At 44.3% G+C, this 23,578-nt stretch overlaps 2 protein-coding genes across 3 annotated transcripts in view; one reads left to right on the top strand and one right to left on the bottom strand.

Annotated features, from left to right (window-relative positions):
• Positions 1–1,689: 1,689 nt before the first annotated feature.
• Positions 1,690–23,578, top strand: part of USP34 (ubiquitin specific peptidase 34) — a 275,304-nt gene continuing 253,415 nt past the window's right edge. For both annotated transcript variants that reach the window (XM_074949535.1, XM_074949534.1), the window contains exon 1: positions 1,690–1,814. In XM_074949535.1, the coding sequence (XP_074805636.1) occupies positions 1,772–1,814 (43 nt within the window). In that variant the 5' untranslated portion in view covers positions 1,690–1,771. The remainder of the gene's footprint in view (positions 1,815–23,578) is intronic.
• On the bottom strand, positions 21,331–22,846 carry LOC141983931 (uncharacterized). Its single transcript, XM_074946887.1, has 2 exons — positions 22,431–22,846; positions 21,331–21,851 (listed from the first exon to the last, which is right to left on the bottom strand). Exons 1-2 carry the CDS (start codon positions 22,834–22,836, stop codon positions 21,331–21,333), a joined length of 927 nt encoding a protein of 308 aa, XP_074802988.1. The 5' UTR covers positions 22,837–22,846.

Genomic DNA, 23,578 nt, shown 5'->3' with positions numbered 1-23,578 from the left:
CGCTTCTATGTTCACCCACCGTTCCTCCAGACAAAACTTTTGATTTCTTCACAGAGAACCGCATGTGATGGGTTCCCTGCAGGGTGCCACCTGGAACTGAGGTACCACTGTGCCCCCTGATCCACTAGCTTGGGCTCCCTCTCACACTACTTCTGTGACAAGCTGCAAAGCCTTCCAGTCTGCACTTTCACCAACATTCACACAAGTTGGGATACACCCACATGCAGCTACACGCAAGCTCTCTAATCACCAGCTTCCCAGCCTAGGACCCCTGAGCAGTACCGTCTGGCCCTTGTCAAATCTGGCAGTATATGGATTTAATATCCGGTCCGCCTCTCCCTCAATATGAAGAGACAAATGCACACTTGTGGGGTAACCAAGCAGAGACTTTCCCCAAGCTCTCCAGTCAAAGCTCACTGATTTAGGCATTTTGGAGAGTGCATGTGGAAAGCCACAGGGCCCAGGGCCTCTGATTGCTTAGGGAAGTGAGAATGCACATCAATGTACTCAGACTCCACACCATTTGCCTGGCCTGCAACTCCTCTACTCCTGCTCTGTCAAACTGCTCTCCAACAACATGGCGATGGTCATATATGTCAACAAGCAGAGTGGGGCCCACAAAATCCCAACTTTTGCATTCTTTGGCACATAACCGATATTCACAGGCTATGTAAATCTATGTAGAACAATACACTACTTCACCATGGGGTGGTACAACATGAATGAAAAAGCAGTTTTTAAAATGTAGAAAATACTGGGTTTTGGGAAAGAGCAGTCAAAGCAGACCATGTGATATCTGCAATAGACGTACGTTTTGGTAAAGGTACATTCAGGCTATAAGTGCCCTCTTCAGGTATTGAAAACTGCAAGGTTTATCTGAAAAGTCATGTCTTAAATGAACGCGTGGGTTGAGAGATTTAGGCTGAATATGTGATTAGGGCAAGTGACTGCACATGGGTAGCTGCAAAGGCAAGATGTCAGTACTAGATTCCCGTGTAAACTTTACGTTTCTTTTAAAAAAAGTTTTTTGAAGTGTTAAAGAAATAAAATATTGTTCCAAAGACTGACTTTTTTCTAAAAATGTTAGATTTCTCACTGATGACAGGAGTAAGAATCGTGAAATTAAAGGGCTCCAGGCAGGCAGTGCGTTTGGCAGAGCAGCTCGCTCTTCAGTGAAGCCATGGAGGGCACTCGGGTGGGGGAGAGGGAATTGAGGGGAGCCCCCCCGCGTGCTCCGGCATTCGGGTGTGGGGGGGGGTTATGGGGAGCCCCCCCTGCCCTGGCACTCGGCTGGTAGTCGGGTGGGGGAGGGGCAGCCTGAGCCAGGAGTAGCTGCAGCCGACGCCATTTTACGCTTCCGGCCCCGACTTCCGCCCCCCCCCCCCGCGCTCCGTCCGGCGTGGGAGGGGTAGAGGGCCGGCCCCGGAGGGAGGGGCGAGGGCGGTGGGACTCGGCTGCCTTCGTCCCCTGCCTGGTCGGAAATAGCCGAGCTGAGCCCGAGCGCCCTGCCCCCCTCCTCCTTCCCCCACAGCAAAATGGCGGCGTGTGGAGTCCCTGGGAGCCAGTGAGTGACTCGGCTTCTCCTCCCCGCCGCCGCCGCCGCCGCCGCCACAGGCTCATTTGCATTGATCAGCCGCCCCCTCCCCCCGCCCGGATCCCAGGCCGGCCCCTCTCCCCCCGCCCGGCCCCCCATCAATCATCAATCAGCACCGAGTGGATCAATCAATGGTCGGGAGGAGGCGGCGGCGGCGGCTGCTGCTGTTAATGAACAATGTGTGAGAGCTGCGCCGAGCTGCTGGAGGTGTTAAATGAGAGTAAGTGCGGCCGCCCCCTCGCCCGGCCGGGACCCCCCGCCGGGGTATAACGGCCTTCCCGCCCGGCTGGGCCTCCTGGAGAGCGGGGGTGGGCTCAGGAGACCCCTCCATACGGGGTAGGGACCATCCGTCCGGCTGGGCCCCGGGCGGGGTCACAACTCTCCCTGCCTGGGCCCCTCAGTGCAGCGAGGTCGCGCCTCCTTGTAACGCTGCTGGGCCTCCCGCAAGGGCCCCTCCCGGGGCCGCCGAGTCCGCTCCTTCTATCGCGGCCTGGGAAGCCGCAGCGAGGCCTAGCGCTGCCGGGCGAAGAGCTGGCTGCGAGCTGCTCCCGTGGCTGAGGAGCTGGAGGCCAGGCCTGGGTAGGGTCCCTGTGAGCAGGCAAGGCGGCTCTGGTTGGGCGGATGATCCGCCCCCCCACCCTTAGAGTGAGGTCCTCGGCTGGGCAACAGTCTTGTGTCGCTATTTGCAGACGGGGCTGGCTGCGGGGGACCCGGCCCTGACACGCGTCTGTCCCTGCTTTGAAACGGTTTCTTGGGCCGGCGAGCTCCCTGGTGTTTCAGATCTTGAGACTTGGCTCTTGCCTCCTTCCAAAGTTTCCGCATCACAAGTGGGAGTTACCTTGGGGGGGCCCCCCGCACGCTTGCAGCCCTGGGGGTAGGCCCTTCACCCCACCCCAGCCCAATCCGGTACAAAGCATCTTTCACCTCCTGTGCAGCAGGCCTTGGGCATCTGTTGGAACCGGTTCCAGCTAAGCTGTCGGGGGCAGGCCCAGTATCTCTTCCGTGTTTTGTAATGTTGTGTACGTAGGCAGTGCTTAATAAATAAAGCAACTTCATCAAATACCTTTGGTATGGAGATGCTGGGTCGTTTAATAAACGTATCTGTCTAAATCTGTGACTAGAAGCAAGTTTGAAAAGGTTTACATTTAATAAACGCCATTTAGATATTAATGTATACACAGTTTAGAGGCAGATCTTGCTGTGATGGAGTGAAATGTAGAGCATTTTACAAGTACTGCCTTAGGACTCATTCCCTTTTTAACTCCTGAGAAGCCTAATCACAGGGGTTGTTCAATTTTAAAATACATAGATACATATCTCTCTCTGTTTACATGTGTTTTAGTGTCCCCTTTTTTCTTGCTGTAAACACTTGCAACTTAGCTATGATCAACATCGCTATTTTTGAGAAATATTTTAGTCATAAACCCAAGTGACAGTAGGCCTAACGGCCTGGAGACATGAGTAAATCAGATTGCAAGTTAACGTCAGGCAACTGTTGATTGTTAAAATCACTTTACGAGCTGGTTTGGTCAAGTTTGTAATTTTAACATCATGTTTTGAGCAGTGCATGTTTTGCATTGTTTACTTATGTTAATCATTATTATCCTGAGACACAAGGAGGGTGAGGTAATGTCTTTTATTAGACCAACTTCAGCTCTGTTTAAGCTTGAAAGCTTCTCTTACCAACAGAAGTTGGTCCAATAAAAGATATTACCTCACCCACCTTGTGTGTCTTTCTCATATCTGGGACCAACAGGGCTACAACAATTCTGCATACATATGCTATCCTATCATCCCTCCCACAGTACAATATTTGGGGTGGAGAGTAGGGCAAAATTTGATAAAATGTAGATTGTGTGTTTGATCTGCCAGTTTATTTCAAACAGCTGATCTTTAACAGATTGATTGTAGGACTAGTTCAGTTATCAGTGGTGTATTCGTCTGATAATTTTATTGGAAGAGAGAATTCATTTAGTAGTGGCCTGATGGCTTCAATGTATAAGTTTAATAAAGATTGGTCTGTTGAATGTTGATTTAACATTGAATGTTAATGTTTTAGGCTGGAATAAAACATACATTTCAATGTGTGAAGCCTAATGTTACTTGATTTCTATAATCTAGTTTGGAAACCATTTTTTAATTGGGGTTCAGATAATTTGATCATTAATTAAAGATAAGTGTTTGATGTATGCCTTTGCTTTTTAAGAGTGGCTTATCTGTAAATAGGGTAGTAGGTTCTGTATATATTAATGATGTGATTTTGCTATTCTTAAATTTGAAAAGGGAAGATGACTTGGTAGTTAATTTCCTGGGGAAAATTATGCTTCACTGTTGTCTTACGTTTAACCTCTATAAACTCTGTTCAAACAACATAAAAAGCCTGTCTTAAACGCACAGAAACAATGTCATTTGTAATAAGGCTGAATATAATTTTTTGTGTTTAGACATTAAAATACTGGTGGTGCAATATATAAGCTACCTGGAAAACCTAAATGTAATAGTGAATTAAAGAGGGAGTCTTAGCTTTATTATTAATATCTTTATTTGTATAGCTTTACTTTAGAGCCCTTGCATTATTTACATGAATTTTTAATTTATATGCACCAAAAAAATCATTGCAAAAATCATCATAAGAATGATGCCCAAAATGTGTGAGCCAGAGACTCCTAGCAGTTTTCTTTCCTGTCTGCTGAGCATTTGGGGTTGCCTCTTAACTGTACTAAAACTACTGAATTAGTATCTTGACAGAGATCCAAGAATGTAAACTGAAGTTCAACGGCATCATCTTGCTTCACTGTTAGAGGGCAGTTATTATACATCATAACCTCCACGCAAAAATACTTCTGCCTTTTGTCTTTAATTGCTTAAAAATTCATGATGTAATTATCTGGAATTGTTTGTATTACAGGAGATTCAACAGAGAAACAGACTGCTGAGCCTCGATGCTCTGTTGAGAGCACATAGGAATTCCCTTTTTTGTTCATAGAGCCGTGCCTGCTTTGGGAAGGACAGAAAGATGAATTTTACCAATTTAGGGTCTGATAGTGCAAATACTTATGCACAAGCTTATCTTTAAGCACATTAGTGGTCCTGTTTGACTTCAGTGTGATAAAGCATGTGCATAAGTGTTTGCAGGATTGGAGCCCCAGTCCAGCAATGACCTCTATATTGGTACAGGGATCTGTCTGCACAGAGAGCGCTCATTGCAGGATCTCAGGTCCTTAGGCTTGATTCTGTAACCTATAGCATTTGTCAATGGGTCTACACATGAGTAAATACTACTCAATTTGAGTAAATGTAGCAATATGGGGCCCATAATTTAAAAAAAATTGTAGTTTTTCATGAACGGTACTGATCAGCGTAATTCTTTTTTAAAATACAAAGCTTAAGTGCTACATTTAAGCATGTCAAACTTAGCTGTGTAATACCCTGTTTTGCTAGGCATTGTACAAACATTTTGAAATAAATGGTCCCTGCTTCAAAGAGCTTATGAGCCTAGAAACATGTGCATACTTGGTATACATTTACAGCATGTGATGTGATAACACTTACAGCTGCTATGTTGTAGACTGTGACTGTGTACCAACTCTCTGGAGAAAACAGAAAATGTTGTACGTGCATACTCCTAAGGATTCATGTGGGTACCAGACTAAAAATGGTAATATTCCAAGAGTTAAGAATGGAATATATTTATAAGTCATGCATCTTTAAGAAAACACATCAAACTTATGAGTTGGGCATACAGAGTGTAGTGACTTTTTATAAACTCCAATGGCTGTCTTTCTTATTCGGCAAACATTACAAAGGCCTGTTCTTGGTTACTCTTGTCACTGGTCAGGGCTTGCTGCACCTTTGACTTCTTCTCACATCTGAGTGCACCCCTTCAGGTAACTGGCCTGTTGTCTTCATCTGGCCTCCTTCCCTGCAGTTGCTGCTTCTCTCTCTCTCTCCCCTGTTCTTTAGGGGTTATCTTTTGATTAGTTCCAAAATTACTTGTTTCCCCATTCTCTTGAACCTGCTTAAACCAATTTATGTGGCCAACCAGGGGGTCAGGGATAGACTTCACAGCAGTTGCTATTAACTAATTGTCTCCCTTCCTGCATAGATAGTAACCCCTCCCCCGTCTTGTAATCATATCGCAAACAGCACAATAACTAGCAAACAGATGGGCATATCATAAAATATTTACAGGCAGCTTCATGTCCTTCAGAATTTTCAGATGGTCTGCAAAATTTGTTACAAAATAAATGGATGCATTTTTAAATTAGAAACCTATCAAACACTTGAAACCAACTTCAGGGGTTTTGCTAGTTTTTATAACTTAGGTACTGAAGACAGCTGGTTTGGCCTTCTATCAAATACTCTTGAAGGGATATAATACATATCTAGTAATGCATGAGGACTAGACCTTCCTGGAGGATGAGGCGATCCTAGTTACATTCTGTATGCAGTGAAACCTCCTTTTAGTGAACCTTTAACACAGTAAAACTGTACTTACAATTAAGTAGAACAAAAATCCCAAATTTTTCCAGTACACTTATTGTTTAATTTTCTGTTATGGGAAAAAAATATCACTAAGGCTATGTCTACACTGGCAGTTGAGCGACAAAATTTGTCATTCAGAGGTGCTAAACCCGCCCTGCCCCACGGGAAAGACAAAAGTTTTGCTGCGGCAAGTGTCAGTGTGAACAGCGTGTTGTCAGCAGGAGCGCTCTTCTGTCAACAACACAAACGCTGTTCATTGTGGGTGGAGGAAATTTGTTGCTAAAAGTGCCGACAAACAGCGGCTATGCTGCCTGACTCTTAGTGACACGGCTGTGTTGCTAAAAGCTGTGTAGTGTGGACAAAGCCTAAAAAGGATTTCATGGTACTTAGTTGGTTTCTCTGGGTTGTATATCACTAACACCTAACTATTTTAATTTCAACCTCTTTCCTCGCATTTAGTTTGGTAAATACTGTTCCAGTGACCTGTTTGTGGATATTGAACACATTTCCTTTCAAACCAATAATATGAAAAAATTAAAATACTGAAAATACAGAGTACTTGTTTTGCAACTGTTGTAGGCAGAATCCTGCTACACCTCTCCTAGTCATTCAGTGGTTATCATTAAATTTGGAAGTTAATGATCTTACTTGTCTAGAGCCAGCCTTTGTAGTTTTGGAGAGGCCTGTAAAACATTTTGCTGTATCTATTGTGGCCAAATTAAATTGTTTCCTGTCCACCATTATCACGTCTCTATGTGCAGAACCTTCCAAAAGATTGTGGGGTGGATTTGTTGGGATAACTGACTCACTTTTATATAAAAAGTGTGTTAGTGCAACTGTGGGAGAAGTGGAGCCCTGCTGCTTGTTTCTTTAAAAACTAGCAATCAATTTACATAGCCGTGAAAACATAAGGTAGGTATTCATTGTAAGGGGACAGGCTAGCAATTTTTAAAAAATGAAAATAGGTTCTTTACATTAATAGGTTTCAGAGCGGTAGCCGTGTTAGTCTGTATCAGCAAAAAGAAGAAGGATGAAGTGGGTTTTAGCCCACGAAAGCATATGCGCTAATAAATTTGTTAGTCTCTAAGGTGCCACAAGTACTCCTTGTTCTTTTTACATTAATAGATCCCTCTCCAGGGGTTGCTTGTGACTGTGAGCTTTGTAGAGCCTGGCTCTGAGTAGGTGAGAATAATCAGGAAAGAAGAAGAAACATAAAAGTAAAATGGCAAGAGAAACCCCCTCCCCCTTAATAAAACTGACATAATAAACGAAAACAATAACTTTAAAAAGCAAAAACTAAGGTGAGAGTAAAAGATAATATCTAAACTTTCACGTTAATGTTTGTAATTGTAAAGCACTTTGAAGATGAAAAGCACTCTATAATTGGTAAGAATTCTAGCTTAAAGAGGTTTCCAAAATTAGAAAGCTGCCTTAGTTTTTTGTAAAAAGAAAAGGAGGACTTGTGGCACCTTAGAGACTAACCAGTTTATTTGAGACAAGCTTTCGTGAGCATTCACTGAATGCATCCGATGAAGTGAGCTGTAGCTCATGAAAGCTTATGCTCAAATAAATTTGTTACTCTCTGAGGTGCCACAAGTCCTCCTTTTTGCAGATACAGACTAACACGGCTGCTACTCTGAAACCTGTCATTAATTTTTTGTGCATGCAACTTTCAGAGTTTGCCATTATTTGGTCTTATCTAAAATAACACTTTTTTCTTTTGTCCTGAAATTTGTCTGATTTATACTACTGAAGATAGTTCTTTCCCATTACACAAACCAGTCTATTATTAATGCTGAAGATTAGTTATGTAAATCCAGTTCTGCTCAGTTTTATCGTGTTATGAACCAAATACAAGCAGTTACTACAACCTTTCTCTTGTATATAATGAGTATTATGATTTAATCTTGAGATACATTTCTTATAGTAGAAAATGGTATTGGGGAAATCACATTGTAGCAGTGACTCAAACTTCTTCATGTTGTGGATCTTTTTAAGATGGAAGTGTTTTGATGGGCCACCTTCTTTCCATATACCTGATCATGATTCTGCACAGTCTCTACAGTAACAGCCCTTCTTGGTTACATGAGTAAATTATTCAAATAGAATTAAGGAGACAAGATAAAATAGCTTTAATATTATTATGGATGTCCCTTTGTCACTTCTGCTAGTGTTGAACTTGAGTCCAAATAATTTCCTATATAGGAAAGTTCCCACTCAAGAAGTTTTCTTCCGACTTTTTGTGGGGTGTTTGATTTTCACTCTGTTTAACAAGAAGTGGGTTTGGTGTCTTTAAACTTGTGGATGTTCCAAGCAGATCCTGAGACATGTGCCAGGTGCGTTGTACTTCCATAAAAGTTCCTGACCATGCAGCTCATTACAACATTGATTCCTGTAAGACAGTGGTGGGCAACCTGCGGCCTGTCAGGGTAATCTGCTGGCCGGCCACCAGACAGTTTGTTTACATTTGCATGGCCTCCTGCAGCTTCCAGTGGCTGTGGTTCACCGTTCCCGGCAATGGGAGCTGCGGGAAGCAGTGGCCAGTTTGTTGTAAACAAACTGTCTGGCAGCCCGCCAGCGGATTACCCTGACAGGCTGCCCGCGGACCGCAGGTTGCCCACTACTGCTGTAAGAGTTCTGCTGCTTCAACATCTCCCTGATATTATGAGTGGTTGTCTGTCTGATTTAGAGTAGGATGGGCAGTGTAGATTGATTTAATGCAAAGCGATTTAAATCAGCAAGTAGGCAACCTTAAATTAATTGCTTTTAATTGTATTTTGCACTGGTACCTTTTAGTTATTTTCCTAAAGAGCGATTTATACATATTAGCTGATAGCCATTAAAACTTATTATTTACAACTACATTTAGCCTTCATGCAAATTTTGGTACTACTTTTTACTAACCAGGAGGCTACACTATATCTATATAAATTTATTTAAGCATCTACTTAGCTTAACTTACTTTATTCAGATTCTTAATTTTTCCATCTTTTATTATGTTAGAAGATGGTGAACGATGCAGCTCTTTATTTACTAAGCAATGCTTAATTTTTTACTTGAGATTTGTGTCAGCCTCCTTGGATGAAAATTCGTATCAGCCATTTTGCATTTAAAGCTAACAAAAGTAGTAGTATCTGTAGTTGATGAATTAAACTGATTGTTTCTAGTCACCAAGCCCTTCAAAATTTTAGAAGTAGTAGAACTCATCTTCTCAGATCCAGTTTTCATTCATAGATTGGAAGAAGAAAACGAGCTCTTTTGCTTTTTCATCTCCCATTTGGGTTCTTTACTTTGAACTAAAGGAGGACTTGTGGCACCTTAGAGACTAACGTATTTATTTGAGCATAAGCTTTTGTGAGCTACAGCTCACTTAGCTGTAGCTCACGAAAGCTCATGCTCAAATAAATTTCTAAGTCTCTAAGGTGGCACAAGTCCTCCTTTTCTTTTTGCAGTTACAGCCTAACACGGCTGCTACTCTGAAACCTAGTTTGAACTAGTCATTGAATTGAACTAGCTGAATAAACTGAAAAGAAAATAGTCTCTCCGCACCTGCAGAGGAGGCTATTGCTGTAAAAAGCTGGTTTAGAACTCCAACTCTGGTTCCAGGTGCCTAGCCAGGAATTTCCACCAGTTCAGTGGCCTGATTTTCTTTAAAATTTGGTAGCAAACATATACTGCTTAATATTTTTTTGTATTTAATGATTATAGTAAGTTATGCCTTAATATAGGTTGTCACTTTCAAATTTAATTTTAAATGTTTAGTTTTAAAATTTTAAGCTGTAGAACATAATTCTAATTCTTAAGAACATAAGAATGGTCATGCTGGGTCACACCAATGGGCTATCTAGCTCAGTATTTTGTCTCTGACGGTGCCAGTGCCAGATACTTTAGAGTCAATGAACAGAACAGGGCAGGCATCGAGTGATCCAATCCCTATCGTCCAGTCCCAGCTTCTGGCAGTCAGAGGTTTAAGGACACCTTGGACCATGGGGTTGCGTCCTTGACCATCTTGGCTAATAGTTATTGATGGACCTATCCTCCAGGAACTTACCTAATTCTTTTTTGAATCCAGTTTTACTTTTGGTCTTCACAGCATCCCCGGGCATCAAATTCTACAGGTTGACTGTGCATTGCATGAAGAAATACTTCCTTTTTGTTTTTTTAAACCTGCTGCCTATTAATTTCATTCGGTGACCCCTAGTTTTTGTACTATGTGAAGGGGTAATCAACACTTCTTTAGTTATGTTCTCCACAATATTTATGATTTTATAGACCTCTATCACAGTGGTTCTCAATCTTTCCAGAATATTGTACCCCTTTCAGGTGTCTGATTGCTCTTGCATGCTCCAAGTTTCACTTCACTTTAAAACGACTTCCTTACAAAACTAGACATAAAAATACGAAAGTGTCACAGTACACTAAAAATTGTTTATTTGCTCATTTTTACCCTATAACCCTATAATAATAAATGGATTGGAATTTAAATATTTTATTTACATTTCTGGGTATAGCATATAGAGCAGTATATACAAGTCAATGTATGAAATTTTAGTTTGTACTGACTTGGCTAGTGTGTTTTATGTAGTCTGTTGTAAAACTTAAGCAAATGTTTAGATGAGTTGATATACCCCCTTGACGACCTGTGTACTCCTAGGGGTACATGTACCCCTGGTTGGAGAACCACTGCTCTATCACATGCCCCTTAATTGAATCTTCTCTAAGTGGAACATCTTTAAGGCTACGTTTATGTCACGGAGGTAATGGAATTTGCCTGGTACAGTAGAACCTCAGAGTTACAAATACCTTGGGAATGGAGGTTGTTCATAACTCTGAAATGTTCGTAACTCTGAACAAAACATTATAGTTCTTCCAAAAATGTATAACTGAACTTTGACTTAAGATAGCTTTGAAACTTTACTATGCAGAAGAAAAGTGCTGCTTTTAACCATCTTAATTTAAATGAAATAACCACAGAAAGAGGTTTCAGAGTACTTGTGGCACCTTATGGCACCTTAGAGACTAAGGTGCCACAAGTACTCCTTTTCTTTTTGCGGAGACAGACTAACACGGCTGCTACTCTAAAAGGTTTCAGAGTGGTAGCCATGTTAGTCTGTATCAACAAAAATAGCGAGGAGCCCACAGAAACAGTTTCCTTACCGTGTCAGATCTTTTGTTTTTAAACTTTCCCTTTATTTTTTAGTAATTTATGTTTAATACATTACTGTGCTGTATTTGCTTTCTTTTTGTCTCTGCTGCTGCCTGTTTGTGTACTTTTGGTTCTAAATGGGGTGTGTGGTTGACCGGTCAGTTTGTAACTCTGGTGTTCATAGCTCTGAGGTTCTACTGTACTGAAGTTAGTCTTACCTAACAATACTATAATTGCCAGTATCCCCTCTGGAGCCTTTTTAAAAAATTGGCGTTATTTTAGCTGTCCTCCAGTCATCTGGTACCAGAGGCTGATTTAGGCAGTAGGCTACGTATCACAGTTAGGAGTTCTTCAATTTAATATTTGAGTTCCTTCAGAACTCTTGGGTGAATATCATCTGGTCTTGGTGACTTATTTAATTTAAATTTAAAATGTTTTAAATTAATTGTATCAAGTTTTATCCACCCTGGGGATGGGCAGCTTTTAAAAGACAATCATTGGGTCAGGACTTTTGCATGTGAATGGGTAAAGTGGTAATGCCTTGGAGAGCAGCCATTCCTTGATCCTAATCCTGCCTCTGACCCTGGATTCTTGCCTCCAGATTTTTGAAGTGCCAGTTATATGGTGGTTATATGGAGGAATTTCTGTAGTCTCAGGGAGACTATGCCATATGGACATTGCCATTTTTGTATGTTTAGGGGTTTTGTCCTGCTCATTTTGCTCCCCTGTGCGTGTCTCAGTGGATGGAGCATGTGGCCCTTTATTATTAGGATTAGTTCGTACCCTGTGGCCTTCATCCCTCACTGCTTTAATTTCTCCAGGTCACTTTGCAATTTGGCTGTGTCTCCCTGTGTGTTTTCAACTAACAGTGACAGAAACATCTCTTTAGGCTGCCTGGAAGTGTTCTGTGTTAGGTGGTGCACAGACCACAAGTTGGCATTGTGGGGAGGGGAGAAGTATCTGCCTCTATGAATCTCCTTTCTTGTTTTTTTAAGTCGCTACCCCTTTCTTTCCTATATTTTCTACCCTGTATATGTAGTTCCCGCTTTCTCTTTTTTTATTTTTCCCTTATCTGTTCATTGTTCATTATTCTTCTCTTGTCTGTCCTCTCTTTCAGAGTTTTCTTTTATTTTTCTATGTGTATGTTTTTCCTTTGCCTCGCTTTCTCTCCTAATTTCTGTGCTCTCCCCATTCTTCATTCTATCCCCTGGCTTCCTGTTTTATTCCTGGCTATGTTCTACTTAAAATAATTCCACCTAGAACTGCCCTCTTTCATGGTAGCTGCCATTTCCAGTTGTTCTTAGTAGGACAGAGGACACAGACTACTTGCTTAACTCTCCCTGAAAACATTGTGAGGCTGTGGCCGTTTTGAAAGAAGGCATTTTACCTGAGGGCAGCTATGACCTCAGTCCAGCTGAGAATCATTGGAGGTGGCACCAGTTTTGAAATTTTTCTGGAGGAGGAGATTTTTATATACCAGCCTCTGCTGATATCTAAACTTTCAGTTTCAAAAACTAATGGCAGAAAAATAAACAAAACTTAATCCTATATATGTATTTTGAAAGGCTACCTGTTGCACCAGATCTCCTCAGCAGATGGTAGGAGGGGGAAACAAGGTGTATATGTGGAAGGGTGAGTGGAACAGGAAGGGGGGGGAACTGGTGTGTTACATGTGTGCAAGGGAGTGTGAGATACAAGGAGGAGGGAGAAGTTGGATGGTATGTGCTGTGAAATGTAGGGAGGTGCAAGAGTTGGGGGATTTTTGGAGGACAGGAGCTAAGGAGAAACTGGGATCTGCAGTGCAGCTGGTTTGCACTGTGGCAATGCAAAGTAGGTGTAAATGCGAGTGATCTGGCAAGTATGTTCTGCTGCTTTGTGCTGCTCCAGAGTGACATAAAACAGCTATACAGTATACTGGTGAATATTGCCATAAAAGTTAATATAAAAAAACGAATACTTCATATAATCAAATCATTACGTTGTGTGGTAATATTTTCATTGGGCTTCTTGTTTGCTATTCGTGTATGACGTTTTTAATACAAAAAAAATTGTTAAGAGTTGAGAATACATATCAGAAATTTAGGGTAAAATATCTTACAGGGATGTAGCAGTTATCTCTATCCCAAGTATTATATATGCATGAAACGCAGAGTTAGGATTTAATTTAAAGGAAATTCAAACATGTATTTCCAATGAAGTGGGCTCTAGCCCACAAAAGCTTATTCCCAAATAAATTTGCTAGTCTCTAAGGTGTCACAAGGTCTCCTTGTTGTTTTTGCTGTTACAGACTAACACGGCTACCACTCTGAAACCTGTCAAACATGTTATGTCACTGAAATATATAGTTAAGGCACCCAAACAACCCCAATGCTACCATATGTGGAAATGGCAGAGGTGCTTAATGACTTCTTTGTTTCGGTTTTCACCAAGAAGGTTGGTGGCGATTGGACGTCTAACATAGTGAATGCTAGTGAAAATGAGGTAGGATCAGAGTCTAAAATAGGGAAAGAACAGTCAAAAATTACTTAGACAAGTTAGATGTCCTCAAATCACCTGAACCTGATGAAATGCATCCTAGAATACTCAAGGAGCTGACTGAGGAGATATCTGAGCCATTAGCAATTATCTTTGAAAAGTCATGGAAGATGGGAGACATTTCAGAATACTGGAAAAGGGCAAATATAGTGCCCATCTATAAAAAGAGAAATAAGGACAACCTGGACAACAGACCAGTCAGCTTAACTTCTGTACCCGGAAAGATAATGGAGCAAATAAATAAGCAATCAATTTGCAAACACCTAGAAGATAATAAGGTGATAAATAACAGTCAGCATGGATTTGTCAAGAACAAATCGTGTCAAACCAACCTGATAGCTTTCTTTGACAGGGTAACAAGCCTTGTGGATGCGGAGAAGCAGATGATGTGGTATATCTTGACTTTAGTAAGGCTTTTGATATGGTCTCGCATGACCTTCTCATAAACAAACTAGGGAAGTACAACTTAGATGGAGCTACTATAAGGTGGGTGCATAACTGGTTGGAAGCTCGTTCCCAGAAAGTAGTTATCAGTGGTTCACAATCGTGCTGGAAGGGCATAACGAGTGGGGTCCTCCAGGGATTGGTTCTGGGTCCAGTTCTGTTCAATATCTTCATCAATGATTTAGATAATGGCATAGAGACTACACTTATAAAGTTTGCGGATGATACCAAGCTGGGAGGGGTTGCAAGTGCTTGGGAGGATAGGATTAAAATTCAAAATGATCTGGACAAACTGGAGAAATAGTCTGAAGTAAATAGGATGAAAGTCAATAAGGACAAATGCAAAGCACTCCATTTAGGAAGGAACAATCAGTTGCACACATACAAAATGGGAAATGACTGCCTAGGAGTACTGCAGAAAGGGATCTGGACATCATAGTGGATCACAAGCTAAATATGAGTTAACAGTGTAATGCTGTTGCAAAAAAAGCAAACATCATTCTAGGATGTATTAGCAGGAGAATTGTAAGGAAGACATGAGAAGTAATTCTTCCGCTCTACTCTGCGCTGATTAGGCCTCAGCTGGAGTATTGCGTCCAGTTCTGGGTGCCACATTTCAGGAAAGATGTGGACGAATTGGAGAAAGTCCAGAGAAGAGTAACAAAAATGATTAAAGGTCTAGAAAACATGACATATGAGGGAAGATTGAAAAAATTGGGTTTATTAGTCTGGAGAAGAGAAGACTGAGGGGATGTGATAACAGTTTTCAAGTACATAAAAGGTTGTTACAAGGAGGAGGGAGAAAAATTGTTCTTAACCTCTGAGGATAGGACAAGAAGCAGTGGGCTTAAATTTAGAATCATAGAATCATAGAATATCAGGGTTGGAAGGGACCCCAGAAGGTCATCTAGTCCAACCCCCAAATTTCAGCAAATTTCAGCAAGGGCAGTTTAGGTTGGACATTAGGAAAAACCTCCTGTCAAAGTGGTTAAGCACTGGAATAAATTGCCTAGGGAGGTTGTGGAATCTCCATCATTGGGGATTTTTAAGAGCAGGTTGGACAAACAACTGTCAGGGATGGTCTAGATAATACTTAGTCCTGCCTTGAGTGCAGGGGACTGGACAGGATGACCTCTCAAGGTCCCTTCCAGTTCTGTGATTCTTTTTAGTGACGTGATGGGGGTTGAGGGCTGGTAATCTATGACTTTAAAAATCAGCTTAATCTCATTTGGGACCACAAATACTGAAATGCGTTAATCATATGACTGTTGCATTGTGTCACTACAGGGAAGAATTATAGTTCGGGTGTATTCACTGTACATTTCCATACTTCAGCATGTGTCGATAACATTTGAGTTTGAAATAGAGAATATATTTTCACTATAGTTTTTATATATATTTGACAATACTTTGTGTATAATCTGTTTCCCATGTCATTTGCATGGATCGTTCACACAGCAACATGGAAGAGTGAGACTTTTTTAAGTAGATAGGAAAATCTGAGTGTAAAATCACAAAAGTTTGCAGGAGGATTTGGGGGCACATATAATACCTGAAACTACTTACACTGACAACATGAAGTTGACAGTGTCCTTTTAGAATTTAATACTTCTGCTCCTGTGAGGGCTGAGATAGCTGCCAATGCCCAAGTCTTAAACATTTAAGAATTCCTCTAACAAAAAACGGGAAGAGAACCTTAATACGTCTCATATTTTTAATAGGAAGGGAAAAAAGCAGAGTTTAGTTTTCAACTTTTCAGGCCTTTCTTATATACCAGAGAAAGATCTTTGCCAACACAGTGCCTACATTTGTGTTTGTTTACCATCAATAACAAAAGAGAGAAAACAAATTAAAATAAATAGTTTTCAATTTGTGTATACGTACAAAACATGTGCGGCCTGAAGGCCTGTCCAGTTCACTGCTTGAACAAGACTATAATTCTGTATGCACAACACAATTATATGTATGCTCTGAGGCCGATGTTATTGCCTTTATGCTTTTTAACATAGCTCACAATTTTCAGTTCTCTCTATTCAGTCTGTATATAAAAAGGAAGACACAATTTTTTTTTACAGTTTTCTATCTTGTAGGTAAGTAGGTTCTGTCCCTGCATAAATATTAATCTATTGGTATAGCTTAATCACTAGCTTCCATATATTCAAAATTGCTGTCATCACAATTTAACATCTTTAAAATTGTAATGTCTCTTTAATATCTACATTTGTGTTTTGTTTATTTGACTATTTTGTGATTGTTTACCTTCTTCTAGGTTTATAATAATTTTTTTAAATGAATGTTTTTAACTACAGTTTGATTTTGCACTTGTGTAGTGAGTAGAGTGACCAGGTCTCCAGTTTTTGTCCGGAACACCTGGTCGAAAAGGAACCCTAGCGGCACCGCCAATTGGGCCGTTAAAAGTCTACCTGTCCTGGGGCACCCTGCTGCGCTCTGGAAGCGGACAGCAGGTCCAGCTCCTAGTGGGGGGAGCCACGGGGCTCCGCATGCTGCCCCGCCTCAAGCACCGGCTTTGTTCCCAGCCAGTGGAAACTGGGGGGGCTTGCGGGTGAGAGCAGTGCGTGCCGTGGAGTCTTCTGCCTCCTCCCCTCTGCCTAGGAGCCAGACCTGCTGGCTGCTTCCGGGGTGCAGCAGGGAGCCAGGACAGGTAGCACCGTGGTGCTGCAGACTGGGAGCTGCCCAAGGTAAGCCTGTGCTCCAACCCTCCAGCCCTGAGCCCCCCCCAAACCCGGAGCCCTCTCCTGCAGCCCAAACCCCTCATCCCTGGCCCCACCCCAAATCCCCCACCCCCAGCCCAGAGCCTGTACCCCCTTCTGCATCCCAACCTCCTGCCCCAGCCCTGAGTCCCCCCAAGCCCGGAGCCCCCTTTCTGTACTCGAAACCCCTCATCCCCGGGCCCAGCCCAGAGCCCTCACTCCCTCCTGCACCTCAACCCTCTGCCCCAGCGCAGAGCCCCCTCCCACACCCTGAAACCCACATCAGCCCCACCCCAGAGCCCTCACCTCCTCCTGCACCCCTGCCTCAACCCGCAGCCCTCTCCTGCACTCCGAATCCCTCGGCCCCAGCCTGGAGCTCCCTCCTGCACCCCAGAGCCAGCAGCCCCAGCCCAGAGCCCTCACCCCTCCCACACACCAACCCCCTGCCTCAGCCTGCAGCCCCCTCCCGCATTCTGAATCCCTTGGCCCCACCCCCCATCCTGGAGCCCCCTCCTGCACCCCAAACACCTCATCCCACACCCCCAGTGGGAACCCTCACCCCCTCCTACACCCAAACTCCCTGCCCCAGCCTGGAGCTGCCTCCCGCACCCTGAACCCCTAATTTCTGGCCCACTCCAGAGCCTGCACCCCCATTTAGAGCCCTCACCCCCCCCGCACTCCTGCTCCAGCCCAGTGAAAGTGAGGGGAGGGTAGAGTGAGCCACTGAGGGAGTGAGACTGTAGTGAGTGGGGGCGGGGCCTCAGGGAAGGGGGGGCTCAGAGAAGGGGCGGGGCTATGGTGTTCCGTTTTGTGCCAATAGAAAGTTGGCAACCCTAGCGGTGAGTGACCTTTAGATATAAGATACCCTGCATGATGGTTGTCCTTGAGGTCTAATTACAGTCTGTTCTCTTAGCCCTGAAATTCTTGCTAAAAATGTATTTATAATCTGAGCTTCATTTGTTTACACTTGGAATTATACAGTCTCCTCTTCTAGTTGATTTAAATTTCTCATCTTTTGCAGTCTCTTAGTACCCTGCAGGTTTTTAAATGTCCTTTTCTTGACATGGAAACTCATAGTGGTTTTTTTAGTACTATAGTGTATATCAGCTATTCATGTTATTATAGAGAGGTCTGATTGTGGTGCCATAGTTAAGATTGCATTTAATTTTTCACATATAACAGGGTAAAAATGGTGTCTTAAATGTAAAAAGCATTTCCTTTGAGTCTTATGTTTGTTCGGGCCCCTCTAGCTAACAATGGCATATTATTAACCTATTAAACTTTTTAGAAGGTTGAAACACATTTGAATATTCTGGGAATAGGCACACTTGAAGAAAGTAAACTGATATCAAGCAGTTATTAACAATAATTGTTTAAAGAAAAGGAGTACTTGTGTCACCTTAGAGACTAACCAATTTATTTGAGCATAAGCTTTCGTGAGCTACAGCTCACTTCATCTTTATGCATCCGATGAAGTGAGCTGTAGCTCACGAAAGCTTATGCTCAGATAAATTGGTTAGCCTCTAAGGTGCCACAGGTACTCCTTTTCTTTTTGCGAATACAGACTAACACGGCTGCTACTCTGAAACCAATAATTGTTTACTTGCTTTTAACTTTGGGGCCCATTCAGCAGCTCAAGTTATTCTTAAGTAGTGTCACAGTGACGACAGAGGTGGCTTAACCAGTCATCATCTTTCCTCTCTATTTAAGTTGCATGTTACAGTTCTGTTTGAAATGAGTTGATGGTGTGAGGGAGCACTGTACAGCTTAGGGTATGTCTACACTACGGAATAAGGTCGAATTTATAGAAGTCGGTTTTTTAGAAATCGGTTTTATATATTCGAGTGTGTGTGTCCCCACAGAAGTGCATTAAGTGCATTAACTCGGCGGAGTGCTTCCACAGTACCGAGGCTAGAGTCGACTTCCGGAGCGTTGCACTGTGGGTAGCTATCCCACAGTTCCCGCAGTCTCCGCTGCCCATTGGAATTCTGGGTTGAGATCCCAATGCCTGATGGGGCTGAAACATTGTCGCGGGTGGTTCTGGGTACATATCGTCAGTCCCCCCCTTCCCTCCCTCCCTCCGTGAAAGCAAGGACAGACAATTGTTTAGCGCCTTTTTTCCTGAGTTACCTGTGCGGACGCCATACCACCGCAAGCATGGAGCCCGCTCAGGTAACCGTCACCGTATGTCTCCTGGGTGCTGGCAGACGTGGCACGGCATTGCTACACAGTAGCAGCAACCCATTGCCTTGTGGCAGCAGACGGTACAATACGACTGGTAGCCGTCCTCGTCATGTCCGAGGTACTCCTGGTCGCCTGTGTGATCAGGAGCGCCTGGGCAGACATGGGCGCAGGGACTAAATTTTTAGTGACTTGACCAGGTCATTTTTTTTAGTCCGGCAGTCAGTCCTATTGAACCGTCTTATGGTGAGCAGGCAGGCAATATGTCCTTCTGCACCATCTGCTGCCAGCCAAAGATGTAAAAGATAGATGGAGTGGATCAAAACAAGAAATAGACCAGATTTGTTTGTACTCATTTGCCTCCTCCCCTGTCTAGGGGAATCATTCCTCTAGGTCACACTGCAGTCACTCACAGAGAAGGTGCAGCGAGGTAGATCTAGCCATGTATCAATCAGAGGCCAGGCTAACCTCCTTGTTCCAATAAGAACAATAACTTAGGTGCACCATTTCTTATTGGAACCCTCCGTGAAGTCCTGCCTGAACTACTCCTTGATGTAAAGCCACCCCCTTTGTGGATTTTAGCCTCCTGAAGCCAACCCTGTAAGCCGTGTCGTCAGTCGCCCCTCCCTCCGTCAGAGCAACGGCAGACAATCATTCCGCGCCTTTTTTCTGTGCGGACGCCATACCAAGGCAAGCATGGAGTCCGCTCAGCTCACTTTGGCAATTAGGAGCACATTAAACACCACACGCATTATCCAGCAGTATATGCAGCACCAGAACCTGGCAAAGCGCTACCGGGCGAGGAGGCGACGTCAGCGCGGTCACGTGAGTGATCAGGACATGGACACAGATTTCTCTGAAAGCATGGGCCCTGCCAATGCATGCATAATGGTGCTAATGGGGCAGGTTCATGCTATGGAACGCCGATTCTGGGCTCGGGAAACCAGCACAGACTGGTGGGACCGCATAGTGTTGCAGGTCTGGGACGATTCCCAGTGGCTGCGAAACTTTCGCATGCGTAAGGGCACTTTCATGGAACTTTGTGACTTGCTTTCCCCTGCCCTGAAGCGCATGAATACCAAGATGAGAGCAGCCCTCACAGTTGAGAAGCGAGTGGCGATAGCCCTGTGGAAGCTTGCAACGCCAGACAGCTACCGGTCAGTTGGGAATCAATTTGGAGTGGGCAAATCTACTGTGGGGGCTGCTGTGATGCAAGTAGCCCACGCAATCAAAGATCTGCTGATATCAAGGGTAGTGACCTTGGGAAATGTGCAGGTCATAGTGGATGGCTTTGCTGCAATGGGATTCCCTAACTGTGGTGGGGCCATAGACGGAACCCATATCCCTATCTTGGCACCGGAGCACCAAGCCGGCGAGTACATAAACCGCAAGGGGTACTTTTCAATAGTGCTGCAAGCTCTGGTGGATCACAAGGGACGTTTCACCAACATCAACGTGGGATGGCCGGGAAAGGTACATGACGCTCGCATCTTCAGGAACTCTGGTCTGTTTCAAAAGCTTCAAGAAGGGACTTTATTCCCAGACCAGAAAATAACTGTTGGTGATGTTGAAATGCCTATATGTATCCTTGGGGACCCAGCCTACCCCTTAATGCCATGGCTCATGAAGCCGTACACAGGCAGCCTGGACAGCAGTCAGGAGCTGTTCAACTACAGGCTGAGCAAGTGCAGAATGGTGGTAGAATGTGCATTTGGACGTTTAAAGGCGCGCTGGCGCAGTTTACTGACTCGGTTAGACCTCAGCGAAACCAATATTCCCACTGTTATTACTGCTTGCTGTGTGCTCCACAATATCTGTGAGAGTAAGGGGGAGACGTTTATGGCGGGGTGGGAGGTTGAGGCAAATCGCCTGGCTGCTGGTTACGTGCAGCCAGACACCAGGGCGGTTAGAAGAGCACAGGAGGGTGCGGTACGCATCAGAGAGGCTTTGAAAACCAGTTTCATGACTGGCCAGGCTACGGTGTGAAAGTTCTGTTTGTTTCTCCTTGATGAAACCCCCCGCCCCTTGGTTCACTCTACTTCCTTGTAAGCTAACCACCCTCCCCTCCTCCCTTTGATCACCTCTTGCAGAGGCAATAAAGTCATTGTTGCTTCACATTCATGCATTCTTTATTCATTCATCACACAAATAGGGGGATGACTACCAAGGTAGCCCAGGAGGGGTGGTGGAGGAGGGAAGGAAAATGCCACACAGCACTTTAAAAGTTTACAACTTTAAAATTTATTGAATGACAGCCTTCTTTTTTTGGGGCAATCCTCTGTGGTGGAGTGGCTGGTTGGCCGGTGGCCCCCCCACCGCGTTCTTGGGCGTCTGGGTGTGGAGGCTATGGAACTTGGGGAGGAGGGTGGTTGGTTACACAGGGGCTGTAGTGGCAGTCTGTGCTCCAGCTGCCTTTGCTGCAGCTCAACCATACACTGGAGCATACTGGTTTGGTCCTCCAGCAGCCTCAGCATTGAATCCTGCCTCCTCTCATCACGCTGTCGCCACATTCGAGCTTCAGCCCTCTCTTCAGCCCGCCACTTACTCTCTTCAGCCCGCCACCTCTCCTCCTGGTCATTTTGTGCTTTCCTGCAGTCTGACATTATTTGCCTCCACGCATTCGTCTGTGCTCTGTCAGTGTGGGAGGACAGCATGAGCTCGGAGAACATTTCATCTCGAGTGCGTTTTTTTTTCTTTCTAATCTTCACTAGCCTCTGGGAAGGAGAAGATCCTGTGATCATTGAAACACATGCAGCTGGTGGAGAAAAGAAAAGGGACAGCGGTATTTAAAAAGACACATTTTATAAAACACTGGCTACACTCTTTCAGGGTAAACCTTGCTGTTAACATTACATACATAGCACATGTGCTTTCGTTACAAGGTCGCATTTTGCCTCCCCCCACCGCGTGGCTACCCCCTCAACCCTCCCCCCTCCCTGTGGCTAACAGCGGGGAACATTTCTGTTCAGCCGCAGGCAAACAGCCCAGCAGGAATGGGCTCCTCTGAGTGTCCCCTGAAGAAAAGCACCCTATTTCAACCAGGTGACCATGGATTATATCTCACTCTCCTGAGGATAACACATGAACGGATGTTGCTTGAACGCCAGCAAACATACACTGCAATGCTTTGTTGTACAATGATTCCCGAGTACGTGTTACTGGCCTGGAGTGGTATAGTGTCCTACCATGAAGGACGCAATAAGTCTGCCCTCCCCAGAAACCTTTTGCAAAGGCTTTGGGAGTATATCCAGGAGAGCCGCGAATGCCAGGGCAGAGTAATCCTTTCACATGCTTGCTTTTAAACCATGTATAGTATTTTAAAAGGTACACTCACCGGAGGTCCCTTCTCCGCCTGCTGGGTCCAGGAGGCAGCCTTGGGTGGGTTCAGGGGGTACTGGCTCCAGGTCCAGGGTGAGAAACAGTTCCTGGCTGTCGGGAAAACCGGTTTCTCCGCTTGCTTGCTGTGAGCTATCTACAACCTCCTCCTCATCATCATCTTCTTCGTCCCCAAAACCTGCTTCCGTATTGCCTCCATCTCCATTGAAGGAGTCAAACAACACGGCTGGGGTAGTGGTGGCTGAACCCCCTAAAATGGCATGCAGCTCATCATAGAAGCGGCATGTTTGGGGCTCTGACCCGGAGCGGCCGTTCGCCTCTCTGGTTTTCTGGTAGGCTTGCCTCAGCTCCTTCAGTTTCACGCGGCACTGCTTCGGGTCCCTGTTATGGCCTCTGTCCTTCATGCCCTGGGAGATCTTGACAAAGGTTTTTGCATTTCGAAAACTGGAACGGAGTTCAGATAGCACGGATTCCTCTCCCCATACAGCGATCAGATCCCGTACCTCCCGTTCGGTCCATGCTGGAGCTCTTTTGCGATTCTGAGACTCCATCATGGTCACCTCTGCTGATGAGCTCTGCATGGTCACCTGCAGCTTGCCACGCTGGCCAAACAGGAAATGAGATTCAAAAGTTCGCGGTTCTTTTCCTGTCTACCTGGCCAGTGCATCTGAGTTGAGAGTGCTGTCCAGAGCGGTCAAAATGGAGCACTCTGGGATAGCTCCCGGAGGCCAATACCGTCGAATTGTGTCCACAGTACCCCAAATTCGACCCGGCAAGGCCGATTTAAGCGCTAATCCGCTTGTCAGGGGTGGAGTAAGGAAATCGATTTTAAGAGCCCTTTAAGTCGAAATAAAGGGCTTCATCGTGTGGACGGGTGCAGGTTTACATCGATTTAATGCTGCTAAATTCGACCTAAAGTCCTAGTGTAGACCAGGGCTTAGAGTCCTCATTCATCTGTCTGTTATGGAAACAGAACACTGCATTGCCTCCCAGGCTTTGGGTCTGAAACACCAGTCCTCACTCTCCTCTTTGTCACAGCTTTGTATCAATGGGATCCTTGTATAGGCTGCAAAGTTCAGATGCTGCTGTACTTGTCTGCTGGTAGTCTTTAGCCCCACACATGTAGGTGGTAGTGTCAGGCCTGTC

Source organism: Natator depressus, chromosome 3 (assembly GCF_965152275.1).
Source record: "Natator depressus isolate rNatDep1 chromosome 3, rNatDep2.hap1, whole genome shotgun sequence".
Lineage (NCBI taxonomy): Eukaryota > Metazoa > Chordata > Testudines > Cheloniidae > Natator > Natator depressus.
The sequence above is the reverse complement of the archived record's forward strand: the minus strand, read 5'-3'. Positions and strand labels throughout refer to the sequence as shown.